Raw genomic sequence first — 24,871 nt, 5'->3', positions numbered from 1 at the left:
ACTTGGTATTATTAATAGAATCCGTGCTTTGTGAATCATCCTGTATATTGTATCTTGCATCCATCTATTGGTATGTGATTGTTGTTTGCCGATCAAGATTTAACCCACATTGTAAATATCAGTCGTCCATTCTCTTTTGCTTTCCTATAGAAATTCTTACAGGTAGGCAGGTAGCCTTGTGGTTAATAACTTGAAAAAAAATCCTGCTCACTCAACTGCATGTGCTACTGAAACTAATGAAGTAATGATCATCATGTCCTAGAATCAGCCATGTTGTTAGACCTTTAGATTTAAATGCAAGTCTTTCATAAACCTACTTTACCAGTACTTGAAAGTAATTAAAGTGAACGCGAGAATTAGCTTTGAATCTGCTTTGAGTTGGAACACTTGTGTCCTTAGTTTCTCTTTCCCCAACTCATCCTCGTATAAAGAATGCTTCAAGTTGTCACACTGAAATTTTAGTTCTTCCACTTCAAACTTCAGACTTGTAAGTTGTAACTGCCTGTTCCTTCTCATGCTTGAGATTTCTCAACATAATCAATTCCTCAAGCAACTTTCCCGCCACCCCCTCCGCTGGGTTGTCGCATTATGTATTCTCCCTTAGAAAAAGAATATCTCTTTCTTTAGTCAATGCTTTCATCTGTTCAGTCAGCGACTTCTTTTCACAGATAAGTCTCTGTATCTATGATAAGATCCAGTTGCTGAGCTGACAACTTTTTTCATGAGAAACTGATACTGAACTCTAAAAGTCTAATCTTAAGATGTTTCCTGGGAGGCTATAGTAGTATGAGATGCAGTTGTGAAGGTGGAGTCAGTACATTCCTTTTTTAAGAATCTTAGTAACATAAGAAGCAAGGTGCTAAAACAGGGGAAATTAGTTAGTTATTGTAAAAGTACGAGTCAAGAACAGGAACGAACATAATCTATCAATAAGATGTTTTACCTTACCCTTAGACAGCCAGTCGATCTCCATCCAGGATGTTGGTTCCAAGCATTGAATACCACCAACTCAGGATCAAAAGTCGTTTAACAATCTGTCATAGATGTAAAAAGGTATCAATTTTGTACTCAAGCACAAACTTGTAAGGAATAACTAAAGAACACTAACATATACAGGACTACAGGATAGAAAGAACACATGAAGTTTCTGAGTTCATTACATTAACATCTGGTGTGGTCCCACTTTGTAACACATATACAATACAAAGTGCTTATTTTGTTATCGCATAGGTAGCTTATATATAACCAACAAAATTTCTGCTTACTAAACTGATTAGCATACTAATCACAATTCTTGCTTGTCCACTTGTTTGTATGATTTGGCATTTGTTAGAGGCGTGCAAATCAAAATAGGAAAAACCAAAAGGAACAAAAAATGCCTCATTGTGCTGGAAGGAAGAGCTTTGCTCGTAGGAGAGCAGAAAAGGTTCTATGTTTTTCTTTGTAATCTTATTTTTGTAAAGAATATAAGTGATTCAATAATTTTCTTACTATATTCTATTGTATTTTAAGACTTTTGAAGGCGTGGAGCCTTCTCGGGCACAAGTTTTTATTGACACTCATAAGGATAGAAAGACGAAGGACAAAAAGAAAATTGATGAAGAATCAGCTCGAGCAGTTGTAAGTTGGTGACCTACTTGAAGTTTGTTCTACGATTTTGATATATAAGTGGTATTTTTTTTTGTTAATGCAAATTTATTGTTTTTTGTATAGGACCTGATGAAAGAAAAACTAGCTGAACTTCCTGGTGGAGTTGAACAGTCTAAAGGACGAATTGCTTGGCAAGGTGATGTTTTTGATCAAGTTATTAACAAGCCGGAAAGGTGTGGAAAAGTGCGTGGAGTGGGATTTGGAGTTTTGCCTTCCAGTGTACGGGACAAAACAACAATAAACCAATCAAGTCATACTTTATCAATTGATGATGTCTCCAACGAGCAAGTTGAGAATCTAGTAGAGGAGAGGATAAAGGTGATACAAGAAAGCCATAACCAAGCCATGAAGAATGTACTTGAGAGACAAGCTGGTCTGGAGAAGAAACTCTCAAAGCTAATTGAATTTCTGATAGAAAAGGCATCAAACGCAGAGGAGACTGACATGAGTGAACAAGTAAGTAGTTGGCATTTTCAATATCATATACTTCATGTTTTCCATTATTCAAATTTGGCATTGGCAATTTGTAATCCATTTCTATAATAACTATAAGGTGTTGTCAAATCTTATAGGATGATGGCACTTTGACATGGGGGTAATGAAATGCAAAGCTTAGGTAGCAACGCATAAGGACGGTAAGAATTGTTTACTTCTGCTCTAAATATTTGTTGTTGGTTGTTTAAGGACAGTACTAATAGGATAAAACAAACCCCTAGGCATCTTAATCAGCATTCTATACTTCCAAAATCTTAGATTCAGAAGGTTAATCCTGGAGAGTTGGAGACCCGGACCATATCTAACAGTAAATACTTTTTTCAGGAAGATAAATTTGCTAAAAATGACAGAAAAAACTACAGTACAAATTACCTTCCAAGAAGCTGCTTCCTAATGTCCATCAGTTCAGCCACACTCTTGTTCCCAACACGAACACATCTTAAAATCTATAAGACAGAACAATTACAGCACATTAACCTTTTCATTTTGATCCACCTACCAAAATCAGTTGACTCACTACTAGATAATAAATCTTTGGTGCTGTTAATAGAAACTGGAGCAGAGGGAGTGGGGGACTAAAAAGGGTGCAAGTCAGATCCCAGCGCCTTGACTAAGAGAATTAGGTATCAACTGAGAGCCCCAAATCCCATCAAAATCGAGGTGTTATATGGGGTGCGGAGTTTAAAAGAACACAGTGAATAGATGAACTAATACTCAACAGTTCTTAAACGAGTTTTGAATAAAGTTGACCCTACTATAATAAACACTAGCAGAAAACTAGTATTAACACCCAATTGCTGAGGATGCTGAAACAATAAGGAATCAAAGGATGAATATAATGGATGTAAAAAGAGGCAGTAAGAGTTAATCACCTAAGTTGCAATGACGGCCACTGCTTCAGTGTAATTGAGCCTGAGGCCACTAGCAAGACGCTTTTGTGCAAGGAAACCAGCATTATGAAGTGCTAGTTTCTCGACTTCTCTAGGACACAATTTCATTTTGTAGTTTTCCTTCAGAATATGGCACTGAAGGAAATAATGCCCTTGGTCCAAGTATGCATATAATATTAAGTCTAATAAATGCGGTTCAGTATTAATTAACAAGTTAATAATTCAGTGAGATCAAGTGAGCTGAATGCCTAGCTAGAGGCCGCTTCAGTTCAAGTGGAATTAATGACATTAATCCACAGCTTACTCTTGACTGAACCCGTAGGGTCACACAAATAGTACGTAAATGGATCAAGTATTTAATGGCATTAAATACTCCATCTATGGATATTCGGAATCGACGGATCTTGGTTTCAGTGGGAGCTGAGATCATCACAAGCAAGAAATGAATACTCCGGAAACGATGATATTGCCGGAAACGGAAATATGGATCGTATCGGAAATATAAATATTATCCAAGTCGTAGATGTTGCCGGAAACGGAAACATGGTACGTATCGGAAAATATTGATGGGAATGGAAATATTGCCGGAATCGGAAATATTGCCGGAAACGGAAATATTGTCTGAATCGTAAATATTGTTCGTATCGAAAATGAATTCCGGAATCGGGAAATTAATCGGAAGCGTATCGTACGAATTAGCATCGGACGAGGCCTGCCAGACGAAGGCCCATCACGAAGCCGGGCCATCGCCCAGCAAGCCAGCGCGCCACAACGCACCAGCCAAGGTTGCGCCAGGCCCACCGCAAGGCAGGCCCAGCGCGCGTCAAGGCTGCGGCAGCGTGTGGGCCTCGTGGCAGTGGGCATCGAGCTCGCGGGCTGCGCGCGCGCGCATGGTGCCCTTCGTGGGATGTTGTGCGTGCGTGTGTGTGTTTGTGTGCTCTACGGATCCTAAAGCTATTAGGTTTTGATATATGATTAAATTCCTAATCCTAAAAGGATAAATTAATTAATCAGAGTTCTACTAGGATTCTAGTTTAATTAATTCGTACCCTAGTAGGATTCCAGTTCCTTTTCCATACCTCTATAAATAGGTGCCTAGGGTCATAATTTATAGAGACAATTGAAGTATTCTAAAGGTAAGATTTTGAAAAAAAAATCAGCCATACACTTGCACCATATTAGCCGAAATTCCTAAGCAACCTTAAGGGCGATTCTAGTTGGTCAAGCTTAAGGCGGATCCGGACGTGCTGTGGACTATCTACGGAGGGACGACACTTGGAGTCCTAAAGACTTGTTCTTGTTCGGTTCCGGCGCAGCTAGGGAGGGCACGCAACAAAGTGTATGCATCTAAACTATGCTAAATGATTATGTGTAAATAATATGCTTTCCTGGCTTTATGGTTTTTCCGCATGATTTATGTTTTGTCATATGAATCATAACCTATCAGTGGTATCAGAGCCTCTTATTATTTTCATAATCTAAATTGCATAAACATGGTTAAATATTACAAATTTGCAAGGATTTAAAAGGGGTGATTAATTTTCGTAATTGTTAATTAATTGCAAATTGCGTTTATTTAATTATATGTACGCAGTTTTTCGGCAGTTTCTTCGTTACTCATCCAAATCGCGTGCTTTTTGTGTCAATTCCGCATGTAAAAGACATTCTAAAATTTTGACAAAAATAATTATTTTCGGCCGAACCCAGAATTCCCAAATTCGAAGCCTAACTATGACTTTTCGGAGGTTTTAGTTTTTCGAACGCAAAAGTTTGTAAATTTAAGATGTTAAATTAAATATTTGCGATTCTTATTGATAAATCTTGAATTTTTTATTGACCTACTGTATATGTTTAACAAGTTTGAATGCCTAGCCTTGTTAATTATGCAATCTAATTTGTAATTATGATTAATTTGTTGAAATTCGAATAATTTAGAATTGATTTGATTTTCATAATTAATTAATAATTTAATTAGATACCTATGATTAAAAACCACCATAAAAATTGTTAATTTGTGTTAAATTTTATGATCTAATATGAATCCATGATTAATCGGAAATTAATTGATTAATAAATTTTGATTTTTCACCCTAAAATTATGAAATTAATATGTTTTATTAATTTGTCATTAATTTTGAATTAAAAATTTTAAATTTTTATGCAATTCGCTCATAAAACTTGCACGCACAAAGCAATGGACGCTACGTGTTACCCTTAAGGGGTGTTGTATAGTGCGGGCATGCGACGACGAGCAAGGGAGCTTGTCGCCCATGCGGTACGAATGCAGCGAGCGAGCACCATCGTAGCTGTTGCGATGCTATGGGCAGGCAGGCTGCGCCCAAGCGTGGCTTGGCTTGTTGCGTTTGCGCATGGCTGCTGCTACGATGTGCCATGGGCCAGCGACAGGCCGAGCAATCGACGGGGCTTGGGCGCAAGCCCAAGTGCTCGTCATGTTACGATTGTCGGGTTTTAAATTTTAATTTGAGATTTTCAGTTCATGTAATTTTAATTAATTTTAAAATTAATAATTTAAATTGTTTTCTTGGATTTTAATTTTGAATATTATAATTATTATAAATTTTATTTATTCTAATTATTTTACTAAAATTAAAAACCTTGAATTAATTTAAATTCGATTGAAAATAAATTAAATCAGTGGATTCAATTATAAATTTATATGAGCTTTAAATTTTAATTAAATTTGTATGTTTCCGGTTAGACTAGAAATACATTTTTATGTTTAAAATTAGTAAAGCATATTAATTTATTGGTTTAAGTGGGAGCCCTTTTTAGTCATAGACTTTTGATTAGGTCTACAAATCCTTTAAGGTTAAACAACTTGATTAGAATTAATAAGGACTGAATAATTGGTAGATTATTGGTGCCCTTGATTAATTGCTGCAAATGTTTATATGATGCATACAATGTGTTTTAACTAACCAATTATGTGGGCCATTCATGATAATGAATGGATGAATGGTATATATTGTATATGTACTGCTTTGCAGGTTATGAAGTGACTAGTATGGCCCAAATAGGATAGAAAATATGGTCTGCGTACCATTAATTTGAATGTAATTGGTCTAAAGCACCAAATTTGTTTTTCAATTTAAATATGGTCTGCGTACCATCAAATAGTTGTAATTAGTTTTAATTATAGTTTATCCTATTTGGAGAAAATGGCGCCTCCCACGGTGAAATTCAAGACGAAGTTTCCATTTTCGAGACGGACTTTGAAGTTGAAGCTTCAAGATGAAGTCGGGCCATACTAGATCACATTTATCTTAAGCATGCTTTAAGTTATTTATTGCTATTAAATATGTCTTAAATATGCATGAGATCAAGGCTTGATTATGTTGCATGATTAAGGATTTTAGTTCACTTAAAATCTAACCAACATAGTAAGAGCCTTAAGTTCCAAACTTAAAAATTGAGTCAAAAGGTGTCATGCCAAAATAACACTTACTTGGATATCCTTTACATCGATCTTAGTAATAGTTTTCCGCCATAGCGAGGTGTTAATTTTCGATACTAAAGGGGTAAGGTACACAAATAATTGTGAGTACATGTTAGTTTTGGTGAAACTCAACGATATAAGTAAGGAGTCCTTTTATGTCGTGGCAAAATCGATAGGTTTACCTAATAAGTTCTTAGACGTACCTATAAACTAAGAGTAGTTTCTAGACTATTAGCGAAAGGTTTTTGCTTACCTAAAAGATTTTAGAATTGAGTCTAAATACATAATGTGCTTAATTCTTCAATGGATTTTAGGATCTTGGAATCATTTTATTCACACCTGCCGGAACACATAACTTGAATAAAATGCTTAATGAACATTGAATTATGCATGTATGCTAGAATTTAAGTTTATTAAGAGAAACTGTGAATGGTTATTTATTTGTTTATTCTTTTCAATTGTAGTTTTAATTATGGCAAACAACAATTCATTCAACATTCGATCAATTCTCGAAAAGGAGAAGTTGAGCGAGAAAAACTTCCTTGACTGGCAAAGGAACTTGCAAATAGTTCTTATGCAGGAAGAAAAGGAGTATGTCCTGGAAGAGGCGATGCCCGAAGGCGCAGGCGACGGGGTCACTCAGGCAGCCCTCAATCGTTGGATTAATGCCAACAAGGATGTGAAATGTCTAATGCTCGCCACCATGAGTGCAGATCTGCAGAAAACGTTCATCAACTCAGATGCTTTCACAATCATCAGTGAGTTGAAGAACATGTTCCAAGATCTGGCTCGAGTCGAAAGATTCGAGACTCATAGGCAAATTCTTAAGACCAAGCTTAAGAAAGGCGAGCCCGTAAGTCCACATGTTCTCAAAATGATTGGACTCATTGAGAATATGAGTCGGCTGGATCAGCAATTTTCTCAGGAAATGGCTGTAGACACCATCCTCCATTCTCTTCATAACGGGTATGATCAGTTCAAACTGAACTACAGTATGAATAGTCTGGACAAAACGCTCACTGAGCTTCACGGTATGCTGAAGACCGCTGAAAAGACGCTCAAAAGTGATAAGCAGGATGTGCTTATGGTGCGTGGGGGCAAGTTCAAGAAATCTGGAAAGAAGAGGAATGCTAAGAAAGGTGGCAACAAGGCCAGCCCAACTAAGCAAACTGGCACCAAGTCTGAAAAGAGGAAGGTCAGTCAACCCACTTCTGAATCCGAATGCTTCTACTGCAAGAAGAAGGGGCATTGGAAGAGAGATTGCTTGAAGCTAAAGGAAGATCAGAAGAACGGAACAGTCGTTCCATCTTCAGGTATTTTCGTTATAGATTGTATACTTGCTAATTCAACTTCTTGGGTATTAGATACAGGTTGTGGCTCACACTTATGTTCCAATTCACAGGGACTAAGAAGAAGTAGAAAGTTAAGCAAGGGTGAAGTCGACCTACGAGTGGGAAATGGAGCACGGATTGCTGCATTAGCTGTAGGAACTTATTATTTGTCGTTGCCCTCTGGGCTAGTTTTGGAACTGGAAGAGTGTTTCCATGTTCCAAGTCTTACTAAAAACATCATTTCAGTTTCTTGCTTAGATGATAAGGGATTTTCCTTTTTAATAAAAGACAATAGTTGTTCGCTTTATTTTAAAGAGATGTTTTATGGATCTGCTAGATTAGTCAATGGACTTTATTTATTAGATCACGACAAACAAGTTTATAACAAAAATACCAAAAAGGCCAAAAAGGATGATTCAGATCTCACCTATCTGTGGCATTGTCGATTAGGCCATATTAACTTGAAACGCATGGAAAGACTTCAAAAAGAAGGAATTCTAGAACCATTTGACTTAAAGGATTATGGTAAGTGCGAATCATGTTTACTTGGCAAAATGACAAAGCAACCTTTCTCTAAAGTTGGAGAAAGAGTAACTGAACTATTGGGTTTAATCCATACAGATGTATGTGGACCAATGACTACAAATTCTAGGGGTGGTTTCAGCTACTTTATCACTTTCACTGATGACTTCAGTAGATATGGTTATGTCTACCTAATGAAGCATAAGTCTGAATCCTTTGACAAATTCAAGGAATTTCAGAGTGAAGTAGAGAATCAATTAGGCAAGAAGATTAAAGCACTGCGGTCTGATAGAGGCGGTGAATATATGAGCTATGAATTTGATGACCATCTGAAAGAATGTGGAATTCTATCAGAATTGACTCCTCTTGGAACACCACAATGGAACGGTGTGTCGGAACGGAGGAACAGAACCTTGCTAGACATGGTTAGGTCAATGAAGGGTCAGGCCGAACTTCCATTAGAATTTTGGGGACATGCACTAAATACAGCTGCACTCACTATAAATAGAGCTCCGTCTAAAGCTGTCGAAAAGACTCCATATGAGTTATGGTTTGGAAAGCCTCCATAAGTGTCTTTTCTTAAGGTTTGGGGATGTGAAGTATACGTCAAACGATTAATTTCAGACAAACTTCATTCGAAATCTGACAAATGTATCCTTGTGGGCTATCCAAAGGAAACAAAGGGGTATTACTTCTACAATACATCTGAGAACAAGGTGTTTGTTGCTCGAGATGGTGTCTTTTTGGAGAAGAATCACATTTCCAAAATGACAAGTGGGAGAAAACTAGACCTCGAAGAAATTCGAGTCGAACAACAAACTCAAGAGAATGCTCAAGATGACATTCAGGATGAAACTCAGAGATCTTTAGAAGTATCTGGTGAGAATCATGGTCAATCTAGAGATGTAACCCCGTGTAGATCGCAGAGATATAGATCTCAACCGGAAAGGTACTTAGGTATTTTGACGAACGAGAGCTATGACGTTCTATTACATGAAAGTGATGAACTTGCGACTTACAAACAAGCTATGACGAGCCCTAGCTCCAAGCAATGGCAAGAAGCCATGCAATCTGAATTAGACTCCATGTCAGAAAACCAAGTATGGGATTTGGTCGATTTGCCAGATGGCTACCAAGCCATTGGAAGCAAATGGGTTTTCAAACTGAAAAAGGACAAGGATGGGAAACTTGAAGTTTTCAAAGCTAGATTGGTTGCAAAAGGTTACAGGCAAGTCCACGGTGTGGATTACGATGAAACCTTTTCACCAGTTTCAATGCTAAAGTCTATTCGGATAATGTTAGCAATCGCTGCATATTACGATTACGAAATATGGCAGATGGATGTCAAAACCGCTTTCTTAAACGGCGTTTTAACAGAAACTGTGTTTATGACACAGCCTGAAGGTTTTGAGGATCCAAAGAATGCTAAAAAGGTATGCAAGCTAAAGAAATCAATCTACGGATTGAAGTAGGCATCAAGGAGCTGGAATATACGTTTTGATGAAGCAGTCAGTGACTTTGGTTTCACCAAGAACGCAGACGAATCTTGTGTATACAAGAAGGTCAGTGGGAGCAAAATTGCTTTCCTAGTATTATATGCTGATGACATATTACTTATCGGAAATGACATTCCTATGTTAAACTCTGTCAAGATTTGGCTTGGGAAATGTTTTTCGATGAAGGATCTAGGAGAAGCACAGTACATATTGGGCCATCAAGATTTACAGAGATAGATCTAAAAAGATGATTGGACTTAGTCAAAGCACTTATATCAATAAAGTACTTGATAGGTTCAAGATGGCAGACTCCAAGCGAGGCTACCTACCCATGTCTCATGGAATGACTCTAAGAAAGACTCAGTGCCCAAAAACACTTGATGAGCGTAGACGAATGAATGGGATTCCATATGCATCATTGATTGGTTCAATAATGTATGCTATGATATGTACACGCACGGATGTTGCGTACGCACTCAGTGCTACGAGCAGATACCATTCAGACCCAGGAGAGGCACATTGGACTGCTGCCAAGAATATTCTGAAGTACCTGAAAAGGCACAAAGATGACTTCCTGGTCTATGGTGGAGATGATGAATTAATTGTTAAAGGCTATACGGACGCAAGTTTACAAACCGACAAAGATGATTTCAGATCACAGTCTGGGTTTGTCTTCTGCCTCAACGGAGGTGCAGTAAGCTGGAAAAGTGCTAAGCAAAGCACCATTGCTGATTCTACAACTGAAGCGGAGTACATTGTTGCACATGAAGCAGCAAAGGAAGCTATATGGCTAAGGAAGTTCATAGGTGAACTTGGTGTAGTCCCCTCCATTAAAGGACCAATAGCCCTGTATTGTGATAATAACGGATCTATTGCACAGGCAAAGGAGCCTAGACACCACCAAAGAGTCAAGCATGTACTTCGTAGATTTCACCTTCTATGAGAGTTCGTTGAAAGAAAAGAAGTCGAGATAAGCAAGATTGGAACTGATGACAACATATCAGATCCATTGACTAAACCTCTCCCGCAGGCGAAGCACAACTCGCACACTGCAGCTATGGGAATCAAGCATATTGGAGAATGGCTTTGATGTCCTTATTTAATGTTTTAAAGTTTTAGAGTTTAATTCTTTGTAAAACAGTATTGGTTAATCATTCACAATAAATGAATAGAATTCATTTTTCCATTTAATTTGTGGTTTATTAAATGATGAGTCCCTTCAATTTGACGATATATTCAATATAGACTGTCAGGACCAGTCCCGTGACTAAGAAATGTCTATCAAGTGAACTTGAATGTCCAAGGTTGAAAATGGTCCCTGGTCGGAGTTTTCTATAAAATTGGACGCATAGAAAACGTTAGACGACTAGAATGCAAGATGACCTGTAGTTCTGTTTCTTGAATTATGTGGACATGGCAATGTCATAATCATTTGCATTGATACTTACTTTGGGAAGACTAGTATCGGACAGACCTATGAAACTTTACTCTAAGAGATGAAAATCTGTCATAAGTAAATTTCATTAAAATTATTAGACACTAAATCCTCAATACCTGAGTGATTTGAGATTACTTGTTTGAGAACTGGTTACTTTGACGTTGACCAACCGTCGCACCGTAAAAGGAGGCTATAAAGGCAACGCTCAGGTAATCACCTATCAAACGAAGTCTAATCTCAAGATCGCAAGATTGGGATTGTCCTCCCATAAATCGGGTTGAGATGCTTAAAAGTTATACAAGGCCACTCGGAGAGCTAGAAACTGTGAAATGCATGGCCGTGCTCGGATGAATCATAGGCTATGATTATCTGTTTATTTGATCAGTTGAACTCTGAAACCGAGAAACACCTCTGGACATAATAAGGATGACAACTCTTACCTTATGTTCAAGAGCAAGCATCGAGCGACAAAGGAATTAGGTAATGCACACTTGTCCCTAAGGACAAGTGGGAGACTGAAGGAAATAATGCCCTTGGTCCAAGTATGCATATAATATTAAGTCTAATAAATGCGGTTCAGTATTAAATAACAAGTTAATAATTCAGTGAGATCAAGTGGGCTGAATGCCTAGCTAGAGGCCGCTTCAGTTCAAGTGGAATTAATGACATTAATCCACAGCTTACTCTTGACTGAACCCGTAGGGTCACACAAATAGTACGTAAATGGATCAAGTATTTAATGGCATTAAATACTCCATCTATGGATATTCGGAATCGACGGATCTTGGTTTCAGTGGGAGCTGAGATCATCACAAGCAAGAAATATACTTCGGAAACGATGATATTGCCGGAAACGGAAATATGGATCGTATCAGAAATATAAATATTATCCAAGTCGTAGATGTTGCCGGAAACGGAAACATGGTATGTATCGGAAAATATTGATGGAAATGGAAATATTGTCGGAATCGGAAATATTGCCGGAAACGAACATATTGTCTGAATCGTAAATATTGTTCGTATCGGAAATTAATTCCAGAATCGGGAAATTAATCGGAAGCGTATCGTACGAATTAGCATCGGACGAGGCCTGCCAGACGAAGGCCCAACACGAAGCCGGGCCATCGCCCAGCAAGCCAGAGCGCCACAACGCACCAGCCAAGGCTGCGCCAGGCCCACCGCAAGGCAGGCCCAGCGCGCGCCAAGGCTGCGGCAGCGTGTGGGCCTCGTGGCAGTGCGCTGCGAGCTCGCGGGCTGCGCGCGCGCATGGCGCCCCTCGTGGGCTGTTGTGCGTGCGTGTGTGTGTTTGTGTGCTATACGAATCCTAAAGCTATTAGGTTTCGATATATGATTAAATTCCTAATCCTAAAAGGATAAATTAATTAATCAGAGTTCTACTAGGATTCTAGTTTAATTAATTCGTATCCTAGTAGGATTCCAGTTCCTTTTCCATACCTCTATAAATAGGTGCCTAGGGTCATAATTTATAGAGACAATTGAAGTATTCTAAAGGTAAGATTTTGAAGAAAAAATCAGCCATACACTTGCACCATATTAGCCGAAATTCCTAAGCAACCTTAAGGGCGATTCTAGTTGGTCAAGCTTAAGGCGGATCCGGACGTGCTGTGGACTATCTACGGAGGGAAGACACTTGGAGTCCTAAAGACTTGTTCTTGTTCGGTTCGGGCGCAGCTAGGGAGGGCACGCAACAAAGTGTATGCATCTAAACTATGATAAATGATTATGTGTAAATAATATGCTTTCCTGGCTTTATGGTTTTTCCGCATGATTTATGTTTTGTCATATGAATCATAACCTATCAGGCACCACTATGAACAGCAATCGTCCAAGATGATAGAAAAATGGGTAAGAAGGTGTCAAGTACAGATTAGAAATACAGAGTAATAAAAGTGGAAACACTAAATTTAATGAACACAACTATCATGAAGGGTTTTGAGTTACACATTGTTTTTATTCTTTCAGTTCTTCCAATACGTATTTGATAGGTTGTTTGGGACTTGGGCTTTAAGTAAGTAGAACAAAATACAGACATTTTGTTAGGTTATGATACATATGACAATACATAAATCATGCGGAAACAACCATTAAGCCAGGAATACATATTATTTACACATAATCATATAGCATAGTTTAGATGCATACTCTTTGTTGCGTGCCTTCCCTAGCTGCGCCCGAACCGAACAAGAACAAGTCTTTAGGACTCCAAGTGTCGTCCCTCCGTAGATAGTCCACAGCACGTCCGGATCCGCCTTAAGATTGACCAACTAGAATCGCCCTTAAGGTACTAGAATTTTCGGCACTCTTAGGTAAGAAATATATATGGCTGAATTTTTCTCTCAAAACTCACTTTGAATACTTGAATCATCTCTGAAAATATGTGACCCTAGGCACGTATTTATAGAGTTATGGAAAGGGAATTGGAATCCTAGTAGGATACGAATTAATTAAACTTAGAATCCTATAAGAACTCTAATTAATTAATTTATCCTTTTAGGAATAGGAATTTAATCATATACTAATTCTAATAGTTTTAGGAATCGTGCATGAACACAAACTCACACACACACACGGCAGCCATGAGGGCCGCCCATGCGTGCGTGCGAGCAGCAGCCCACGCAGCGAGGCCCATGGCCTTAGGCGCGCGCTGGGCCTGCCTTGCGGTGGGCCTGGGCGCGCGTTTGGCTTGCTGGGCGATGGCCCGACTTCGTGCTGGGCCTTCGTCCGGCAGGCCTCGTCCGATGCTAATTCGTACGATACGCTTCCGATTAAATTCCCGGTTCCGGAATTCATTTCCGATACGAACAATATTTAATATTTCCGATTCCGGAATCAATTTCCGTTTCGAACAAATATTTAATATTTCCGTTTCCGGAATTATTTTCCGATTTCGATAATATTTCCGATTCTGACAATGTTTCCGTTTCCGGCAATATTTCCGATTCTGGTAATATTTCCATTTCCGATAATATTTTCCGATACGTACCATGTTTCCGTTTCCGGCAACATCTACGACTTGGATAATATTTATATTTCCGATACGATCCATATTTCCGTTTCCGGCAATATCATCGTTTCTGGAGTATTCATTTCTTGCTTGTGATGATCTCAGCTCCCACTGAAACCAAGATCCGTCGATTCCGAATATCCATAGATGGAGTATTTAATGCCATTAAATACTTGATCCGTTTACGTACTATTTGTGTGACCCTACGGGTTCAGTCAAGAGTAAGCTGTGGATTAATGTCATTAATTCCACTTGAACTGAAGCGGCCTCTAGCTAGGCATTCAGCCCACTTGATCTCACTGAATTATTAACTTGTTATTTAATACTGAACCGCATTTATTAGACTTAATATTATATGCATACTTGGACCAAGGGCATTATTTCCTTCAGTCTCCCACTTGTCCTTAGGGACAAGTGTGCATTACCTAATTCCTTTGTCGCTCGATGCTTGCTCTTGAACATAAGGTAAGAGTTGTCATCCTTATTATGTCCAGAGGTGTTTCTCGGTTTCAGAGTTCAACTGATCAAATAAACAGATAATCATAGCCTATGATTCATCCGAGCACGGCCATGCATTTCACAGTTTCTAGCTCTCCGAGTGGCCTTGTATAACTTTTAAGCATCTCAACCCGATTTATGGGAGGACAATCCCAATCTTGCGATCTTGAGATTAGACTTCGTTTGATAGGTGATTACCTGAGCGTTGCCTTTATAGCCTCCTTTTACGGTGCGACGGTTGGTCAACGTCAAAGTAACCAGTTCTCAAACAAGTAATCTCAAATCACTAAGGTATTGAGGATTTAGTGTCTAATAATTTAATGAAATTTACTTATGACAGATTTTCATCTCTTACAGTAAAGTTTCATAGGTCTTGTCCGATACTAGTCTTCCCAAAGTAAGTATCTATGCAAATGATTATGACATTGCCATGTCCACATAGTTCAAGAAACAGAACTACTAGTCATCTTGCATTCTAATCGTCTAACGTTTTCTATGCGTCCAATTTTATAGAAAACTCCGACTAGGGACCATTTTCAACCTTTGACATTCAAGTTCACTTGATAGACATTTCTTAGTCACAGGACTGGTCCTGACAGTCTATCTTGAATATATCGTCAAATTGAAGGGACTCATCATTTAATAAACCACAAATTAAATGGAAAAATGAATTCTTTTCATTTATTGTGAATGATTAACCAATAATGTTTTACAAAGATTTAAACGCTAAAACTTCAAAACATTAAACAGAGACATCAAAGCCATTCTCCAATATGCTTGATTCCCATAGCTGCAGTGTGCGAGTTGTGCTTCGCCTGCGGCAGAGGTTTAGTTAATGGATCTGATATGTTGTCATCAGTTCCAATTTTGCTTATCTCGACTTCTTTTCTTTCAACGAACTCTCGTAGAAGGTGAAATCTACGAAGTACATGCTTGACTCTCTGGTGGTGTCTAGGCTCTTTTGCCTGTGCAATAGCTCCGTATTGTCACAATACAGGGCTATTGGTCCTTTAATGGAGGGGACTACACCAAGTTCACCTATGAACTTCCTTAGCCATATAGCTTCCTTTGCTGCTACATGTGCAGCAATGTACTCCGCTTCAGTTGTAGAATCCGCAATGGTGCTTTGCTTAGCACTTTTCCAGCTTACTGCTCCTCCGTTGAGGCAGAAGACAAACCCAGACTGTGATCTGAAATCATCTTTGTCGGTTTGGAAACTTGCGTCCGTATAGCCTTTAACAATTAATTCATCATCTCCACCATAGACCAGGAAGTCATCTTTGTGCCTTTTCAGGTACTTCAGAATGTTCTTGGCAGCAGTCCAATGCGCCTCTCCTGGGTCTGACTGGTATCTGCTCGTAGCACTGAGTGCGTACGCAACATCCGGGCGTGTACATATCATAGCATACATTATTGAACCAATCAATGATGCATATGGAATCCCATTCATTCGTCTACGCTCATCAAGTGTTTTTGGGCACTGAGTCTTGCTTAGAGTTATTCCATGAGACATGGGTAGGTAGCCTCGCTTGGAGTCCGCCATCTTGAACCTATCAAGCACCTTATTGATATAAGTGCTTTGACTAAGTCCAATCATCTTTTTAGATCTATCTCTGTAAATCTTGATGCCCAATATGTACTGTGCTTCTCCTAGATCTTTCATCGAAAAACATTTCCCAAGCCAAATCTTGACAGAGTTCAACATAAGAATGTCATTTCCGATAAGTAATATGTCGTCGACATATAATACTAGGAAAGCAATTTTGCTCCCACTGACCTTCTTGTATACACAAGATTCGTCCGCGTTCTTGATGAAACCAAAGTCCTTGACTGCTTCATCAAAACGTATGTTCCAGCTCCTGGATGCCTGCTTCAATCCGTAGATTGATTTCTTTAGCTTGCATACCTTTTTAGCATTCTTTGGATCCTCAAAACCTTCAGGCTGTGTCATAAACACAGTTTCTGTTAAAACGCCCTTTAAGAAAGCAGTTTTGACATCCATCTGCCATATTTCGTAATCGTAATATGCAGCGATTGCTAACATTATCCGAATAGATTTTAGCATTGCAACTGGTGAAAAGGTTTCATCGTAGTCCACACCGTGGACTTGCCTGTAACCTTTTGCAACCAATCTAGCTTTGAAAACTTCAAGTTTCCCATCCTTGTCCTTTTTCAGTTTGAAAACCCATTTGCTTCCAATGGCTTGGTAGCCATCTGGCAAATCGACCAAATCCCATACTTGGTTTTCAGACATGGAGTCTAATTCAGATTGCATGGCTTCTTGCCATTGCTTGGAGCTAGGGCTCGTCATAGCTTGTTTGTAAGTCGCAGGTTCATCACTTTCAAGTAATAGAACGTCATAGCTCTCGTTCGTCAAAATACCTAAGTACCTTTCCGGTTGAGATCTATATCTTTGCGATCTACGCGGGGTAACATTTCTAGATTGACCATGATTCTCACCAGATTCTTCTAAAGATCTCTGAGTTTCATCCTGAATGTCATCTTGAGCATTCTCTAGAGTTTGTTGTTCGACTCGAATTTCTTCGAGGTCTACTTTTCTCCCACTTGTCATTTTGGAAATGTGATCTTTCTCCAAAAAGACACCATCTCGAGCAACAAACACCTTGTTCTCAGATGTATTGTAGAAGTAATACCCCTTTGTTTCCTTTGGATAGCCCACAAGGATACATTTGTCAGATTTTGGATGAAGTTTGTCTGAAATTAATCGTTTGACGTATACTTCACATCCCCAAATCTTAAGAAAAGACACATTTGGAGGCTTTCCAAACCATAATTCGTATGGAGTCTTTTCGACAGCTTTAGACGGAGCTCTATTTATAGTGAGTGCAGCTGTATTTAGTGCATGTCCCCAAAATTCTAATGGAAGTTCGGCCTGACCCATCATTGACCTGACTATGTCTAGCAAGGTTCTGTTCCTCCGTTCCGACACACCGTTCCATTGTGGTGTTCCAGGAGGAGTCAATTCTGATAGAATTCCACATTCTTTCAGATGGTCATCAAATTCATAGCTCAGATATTCACCGCCTCTATCAGACCGCAGTTCCTTAATCTTCTTGCCTAATTGATTCTCTACTTCACTCTGAAATTCCTTGAATTTGTCAAAGGATTCAGACTTATGCTTCATTAGGTAGACATAACCATACCTACTGAAGTCATCAGTGAAAGTGATAAAGTAGCTGAAACCACCTCTAGCATTTGTACTCATTGGTCCACATACATCTGTATGGATTAAACCCAATAGTTCATTTGCTCTTTCTCCAACTTTAGAGAAAGGTTGCTTTGTTATTTTGCCAAGTAAACATGATTCGCATTTACCATAATCCTCTAAGTCAAATGGTTCTAGAATTCCTTCCTTTTGAAGTCTTTCTAAGCGTTTCAAGTTTATATGGCCTAATCGACAATGCCACAGATAGGTGAGATCTGAATCATCCTTTTTGGCCTTTTTGGTATTTATGTTATATACTTGTTTGTCGTGATCTAATAAATAAAGTCCATTGACTAATCTAGCAGATCCATAAAACATCTCTTTAAAATAAAACGAACAACTATTGTCTTTTATTAAAAAGGAAAATCCCTTAGCATCTAAGCAAGAAACTGAAATGATGTTTTTAGTAAGACTTGGAACATGGAAACAATCTTCCAGTTCCAAAACTAGCCTGGAGGGCAACGACAAATAGTAAGTTCCTACAGCTAATGCAGCAATCCGTGCTCCATTTCCCACTCGTAGGTCGACTTCACCCTTGCTTAACTTTCTACATCTTCTTAGTCCCTGTGGATTGGAACATAAGTGTGAGCCACAACCTGTATCTAATACCCAAGAAGTTGAATTAGCAAGTATACAGTCTATAACGAAAATACCTGAAGATGGAACGACTGTTCCGTTCTTCTGATCTTCCTTTAGCTTCAAGCAATCTCTCTTCCAATGCCCCTTCTTCTTGCAGTAGAAGCATTCGGATTCAGAAGTGGGTTGACTGACCTTCCTCTTTACAGATTTGGCGCCAGTTTTCTTAGTTGGGCTGGCCTTGTCGCCACCTTTCTTAGCATTCCTCTTCTTTCCAGATTTCTTGAACTTGCCCCCACGCACCATAAGCACATCCTGCTTATCACTTTTGAGCGTCTTTTCAGCGGTCTTCAGCATACCGTGAAGCTCAGTGAGCGTTTTTTTCCAGACTATTCATACTGTAGTTCAGTTTGAACTGATCATACCCGCTATGAAGAGAATGGAGGATGGTGTCTATAGCCATTTCCTGAGAAAATTGCTGATCCAGCCGACTCATATTCTCAATGAGTCCAATCATTTTGAGAACATGTGGACTTACAGGCTCGCCTTTCTTAAGCTTGGTCTCAAGAATTTGCCTATGAGTCTCGAATCTTTCGACTCGAGCCAGATCTTGGAACATGTTCTTCAACTCACTGATGATTGTGAAAGCATCTGAGTTGATGAACGTTTTCTGCAGATCCGCACTCATGGTGGCGAGCATTAGACATTTCACAACCTTGTTGGCATCAATCCAACGATTGAGGGCTGCCTGAGTGACCCCGTCGCCTGCAGCTTCGGGCATCGCCTCATCTAGGACATACTCCTTTTCTTCCTGCATAAGAACTATTTGCAAGTTCCTTTGCCAGTCAAGGAAATTTTTCCCGTTCAACTTCTCCTTTTCGAGAATTGATCGAATGTTGAATGAATTGTTGTTTGCCATATTAAAAACTACAATTGAAAAGAATAAACAAATAAATAACCATTCACAGTTTCTCTTAATAAACTTAAATTCTAGCATACATGCATAATTCAATGTTTATTAAGCATTTTATTCAAGTTATGTGTTCCGGCAGGTGTGAATAAAATGATTCCAAGATCCTAAAATCATTGAATAACTAAGCACAGTTTGTCGACTTAATCCTAGAACATCTTAGGTAAGCAAAAGCCTTTTGCTAATAGTCTAGAAACTATTCTTGGTTGATAGGTACGTCTAAGAACTTATTAGGTAAACCTATCGATTTTGCCACGACATAAAAGGACTCCTTACTTATATCGTTGAGTTTCACCAAAACTAACATGTACTCACAATTATTTGTGTACCTTGCCCCTTTAGGACCAATAAGTAACACCTCGCTGAGCGAAAACTATTACTAGATTGATGTAAAGGATATCCAAACAAGTGTATATTTTGGCATGGCACCTTTTAACTCAATTTTTAAGTTTGGAACTTAAGGCTCTTACTATGTTGGTTAGATTTTAAGTGAACTAAAATCCTTAATCATGCAACATAATCAAGCCACAATCTCATGCATAATTAAGACATATTTAAAGCAATAAATAACTAAAGCATGCATAAGATAAATGTGATCTAGTATGGCCCGACTTCATCTTGAAGCTTTGACTTCAAAGTCCGTCTTGAAAATCTCCGTGGGAGGCACCATTTTCTTCAAATAGGATAAGCTATAACTAATTACAACTATTTGATGGTACGCAGACCATATTTGAATTGAAAAATAACTTTGGTACTTTAGACCAATTACATTCAAATTAATGGTACGCAGACCATATTTTCTATCCTATTTGGGCCATACTAGTCACTTCATAACCTGCAAAACAGTACATATACAATATATACCATTCACCCATTCATTATCATGAATGGCCCACATAGCTGGTTAGTAAAACACATTATGCATCACGTAAACATTTGCAGCAATTAATCAAGGGCTCTAATAATCTACCAATTATTCAGTCCTTATTAATTCTAATCAAGTTGTTTTAACCTTAAGGATTTGTAGACCTAATCAAGAGTTTTATGACTAAAAGGGCTCCCACTTAAACCAATAAATTCATATGCTTTACTAATTTTAAACATAAAAATGTATTTCAAGTCTAACCGGAAACATACAAATTTAATTAAAATTTAAAGCTCATATAAATTTATAATTGAATCCAAAAAGTTTAATTTAATTTCAGTCATATTTAAATTAATTCATGATTTTAATTTTAGTAAAATAATTAGAATAAATAAAATTTATTATAATTAAAATATTCAAAATTAAAATCCTAGAAAATAATTTAAATTATTAATTTTAAAATTAATTAAAATTACGTAAACTGAAAAATTTCAAATTAAACATTCAAAACGATCTAATCGTAACGCAAACACCCTACGCATCGCACGCCCATGGGCCGCACGCACACAGCCATCGCTGGCCATGTGCGCGCAGCCCATGCGCTCGTCGCATAGCTGCTGCATCTACCATCGCAAGCCATCGCACGCTTTGGTGCTCGCTGCGCGCGCTCCATCGCTCGCTGTGCGCGCGACATCGCTCGCTGTGCGCGCGACATCGCTCGCTGTGCGCGCGAGCCATTGCTCGCTGTGCGCGCGACATCGCTCGCTGTGCGCGCGAGCCATTGCTCGCTTTGCGCGCGATCAACGCTGGGCGCAGCGCTCGTGGCACGCGAGCTTGCGCTCGCTGCGCGCGAGGCTGCGCGCTCTTGCGCGAGGCAGTGCGCGTCGTGGCGCAGCTCGCTAGCTGCCCACACGCGACTGCCATGGCTCGCCTTTCACCCATGCCCATTCGTCCATAGCTCGTGGCCCACGACATAAGGCAGGGCTGCTGCCTTGTGCTCGTGCACCATGCCTTGCTCATTGCATTCGTGCCGCACGGGCGACGAGCTCCCTTGCTCGTCGTCGCATGCCCGCACTATACAACACCCCTTAAGGGTAACACGAAGCGTCCATTGCTTTGTGCGTGCAAGTTATATGAACGAATCGCATAAAAATTTAAAATTTATATTTAAAATTAATGACAAATTAATAAATAATATTAATTTCATAATTTTAGGGCGAAAAATCGAAAATTTATTATTCAATTGATTTTCGATTGTCTTGGATTCAAGTCTAGGTCATAAAAATTTAAAATTTATCATAAATTTACAATTTTTATGGTGGTTTTTAATCATAGGTTTCTAATTAAATTATAATTAATTATGAAAATCAAATTAATTCTATATTATTCTAATTTTCAACAAATTAATCATAATTACAAATTAGATTGCATAATTAACAAGGCTAGGCATTCAAACTTGTTAAACATATACAGTAGGTCAATCAAAAATTCAAGATTTATCAACAAGAATCGCAAATATTTAATTTAACATCTTAAATTTACAAAATTTTGCATTCGAAAAACTAAAACCTTCGAAAAGTCATAGTTAGGCTTCGAATTTGAGAATTCTGGGTTCGGCAGAAAAAAACTATTTTTGTGAAAATTTTAGAATGCCTTTTACATGCGGAATTGACACAAAAATCACTCGATTTGGATGAGTAACGAAGAAACTGCCGAAAAACTGCGTACGTATAATTAAATAAACGCAATTTGCAATTAATTAACAATTACGAAAATTAATCACCCCTTTTAATTCTTGCAAATTTGTAATATTTAACCATGTTCATGCAATTTAGATTATGAAAATAATAAGGGGCTCGTGATACCACTGTTAGGTTATGATACATATGACAATACATAAATCATGCGGAAACAACCATTAAGCCAGGAATACATATTATTTACACATAATCATATAGCATAGTTTAGATGCATACTCTTTGTTGCGTGCCTTCCCTAGCTGCGCCCGAACCGAACAAGAACAAGTCTTTAGGACTCCAAGTGTCGTCCCTCCGTAGATAGTCCACAGCACGTCCGGATCCGCCTTAAGATTGACCAACTAGAATCGCCCTTAAGGTACTAGAATTTTCGGCACTCTTAGGTAAGAAATATGGCTGAATTTTTCTCTCAAAACTCACTTTGAATACTTGAATCATCTCTGAAAATATGTGACCCTAGGCACGTATTTATAGAGTTATGGAAAGGGAATTGGAATCCTAGTAGGATACGAATTAATTAAACTTAGAATCCTATAAGAACTCTAATTAATTAATTTATCCTTTTAGGAATAGGAATTTAATCATATACTAATTCTAATAGTTTTAGGAATCGTGCATGAACACAAACTCACACACACACACGGCAGCCACGAGGGCCTCCCATGCGTGCGTGCGAGCAGCAGCCCACGCAGCGAGGCCCATGGCCTTAGGCGCGCGCTGGGCCTGCCTTGCGGTGGGCCTGGGCGCTGCCTTTGGCTGGGCGCGCGTTTGGCTTGCTGGGCGATGGCCCGACTTCGTGCTGGGCCTTCGTCCGGCAGGCCTTGTCCGATGCTAATTCGTACGATACGCTTCCGATTAAATTCCCGGTTCCGGAATTCATTTCCGATACGAACAATATTTAATATTTCCGATTCCGGAATCAATTTCCGTTTCGAACAAATATTTAATATTTCCGTTTCCGGAATTATTTTCCGATTCCGATAATATTTCCGATTCTGACAATATTTCCGTTTCCGGCAATATTTCCGATTCTGGTAATATTTCCATTTCCGATAATATTTTCCGATACGTACCATGTTTCCGTTTCCGGCAACATCTACGACTTGGATAATATTTATATTTCCGATACGATCCATATTTCCGTTTCCGGCAATATCATCGTTTCTGGAGTATTCATTTCTTGCCTGTGACGATCTCAGCTCCCACTGAAAACAAGATCCGTCGATTCCGAATATCCATAGATGGAGTATCTAATGCCATTAAATACTTGATCCGTTTACGTACTATTTGTGTGACCCTACGGGTTCAGTCAAGAGTAAGCTGTGGATTAATATTATTAATTCCACTTGAACTGAAGCGGCCTCTAGCTAGGCTTTCAGCTCACTTGATCTCATTGAATTATTAACTTGTTAATTAATACTGAACCGCATTTATTAGACTTAACATAGAATGCATACTTGGACCAAGGGCATTATTTCCTTCACATTTTTCCAAGGTTGAACTGTTGAACATAATCTGCAAGCTAAGAACAAACACAGACAGTTCTTCCTACACCATTTCCATTCTCAGTTGAACCGGTAGCCACCCTCGCTAACTGAATACCCTGATCTCACCCATAAGAACTAACTACAATCTGTATTTCAGTTGGTAAACAAGCTTCCATGTTTCATTACAGGACCTAAACACTCCTGCTACGCCTGCACTCACCTAATTTTCCCAAGTTCCATTACAGGACCTAAACACACCAGCTTCCAGGTTCCATATAATTAGCATTTCACCTGCAATCTTTCACCTGCAATCACTTGCAATCACCTGCAATCTTTGCATTTCACCTGATCTCACCCATAAGAACTAACTACAATCTGTATTTCAGTTGGTAACCCAGCTTCCATGTTTCATTACAGGACCTAAACACTCCTGCTACACCTGTACTCACCTAATTTTCCCAAGTTCCATTATAGGACCTAAACACACCAGCTTCCAGCTTCCATATAAATAGCATTTCACCTGCATTCTTTGAATGACGAGTGACGTGGAACTAGTTCTAGTCTATTTTCTTCCGGATCTCCTTTTGTTTTTCATGGTTACATTGACTGGTAAATTTTTATGCTCTATTTGCTGACAGGATTCTATGTCATTTTAAGTAAACAGAAATTTACTAGAAGTGTTTACAGCATTACCTTGACTGCATTTAACCAGATTTCTGATTTCCAGCTGAAACTGCATTCATCACTTAACCATCACTTAACTGCATTTTTAGAACCAGATATCCAGCTCTGAGTGCACTTAACTGCATTCATCACTTAATCTTTTGGCTTGTTGTTTGTATGGTATGTTGCGGTGTATTAATTGTAGAGAAATATTTCCATACTAGTGATATTAATTATCGTACATTCTTTTAACTTGCAGATAACTCTTTATTTGGCAAACGGTGAAGTTGGATGTATTTGGGGAAGCACATGACTTTATCGAGTTATACTATATTAGAAGTTGCATTGTAGTAGTTAATTGGTTATTTATCTTGTCAACTGCAGATTATTAGATAACATTTGTTAAGTTTTTAAGACTATTAGACATTTATATATCACCTATGTAATGACTAATGACTTACTCTTTATGAGTTATTTATTTATAATATTATTTTTATCTTATAATTATTTGTGATTTTAAATTTA

At 38.6% G+C, this 24,871-nt stretch overlaps 1 protein-coding gene across 1 annotated transcript; it reads left to right on the top strand.

The window, feature by feature from the left end:
• Positions 1–1,337: 1,337 nt before the first annotated feature.
• Positions 1,338–24,728, top strand: LOC110779652 (uncharacterized). Its single transcript, XM_056839626.1, has 5 exons — positions 1,338–1,426; positions 1,513–1,620; positions 1,714–2,106; positions 2,223–2,285; positions 24,606–24,728. Exons 1-4 carry the CDS (start codon positions 1,376–1,378, stop codon positions 2,247–2,249), a joined length of 579 nt encoding a protein of 192 aa, XP_056695604.1. The 5' UTR covers positions 1,338–1,375; the 3' UTR covers positions 2,250–2,285; positions 24,606–24,728.
• Positions 24,729–24,871: the final 143 nt, after the last annotated feature.

The sequence above is a fragment of the Spinacia oleracea genome, chromosome 3, assembly GCF_020520425.1.
Source record: "Spinacia oleracea cultivar Varoflay chromosome 3, BTI_SOV_V1, whole genome shotgun sequence".
In the NCBI taxonomy this organism is placed as follows: domain Eukaryota; kingdom Viridiplantae; phylum Streptophyta; class Magnoliopsida; order Caryophyllales; family Amaranthaceae; genus Spinacia; species Spinacia oleracea.
Note: the sequence above shows the minus strand (reverse complement) of the source record. Positions and strands in the feature narration are given on the sequence as shown.

Coding starts and splice junctions, on each gene's coding strand:
- LOC110779652 (XM_056839626.1), top strand. CDS start 1,376: ATGCCTCATTGTGCTGGAAGGAAGAGCTTTGCTCGTAGGAGAGCAGAA. Junction 1,427..1,512: donor CTCGTAGGAGAGCAGAAAAG/GTTCTATGTTTT, acceptor TTGTATTTTAAG/ACTTTTGAAGGCGTGGAGCC. Junction 2,107..2,222: donor AGACTGACATGAGTGAACAA/GTAAGTAGTTGG, acceptor CAAATCTTATAG/GATGATGGCACTTTGACATG.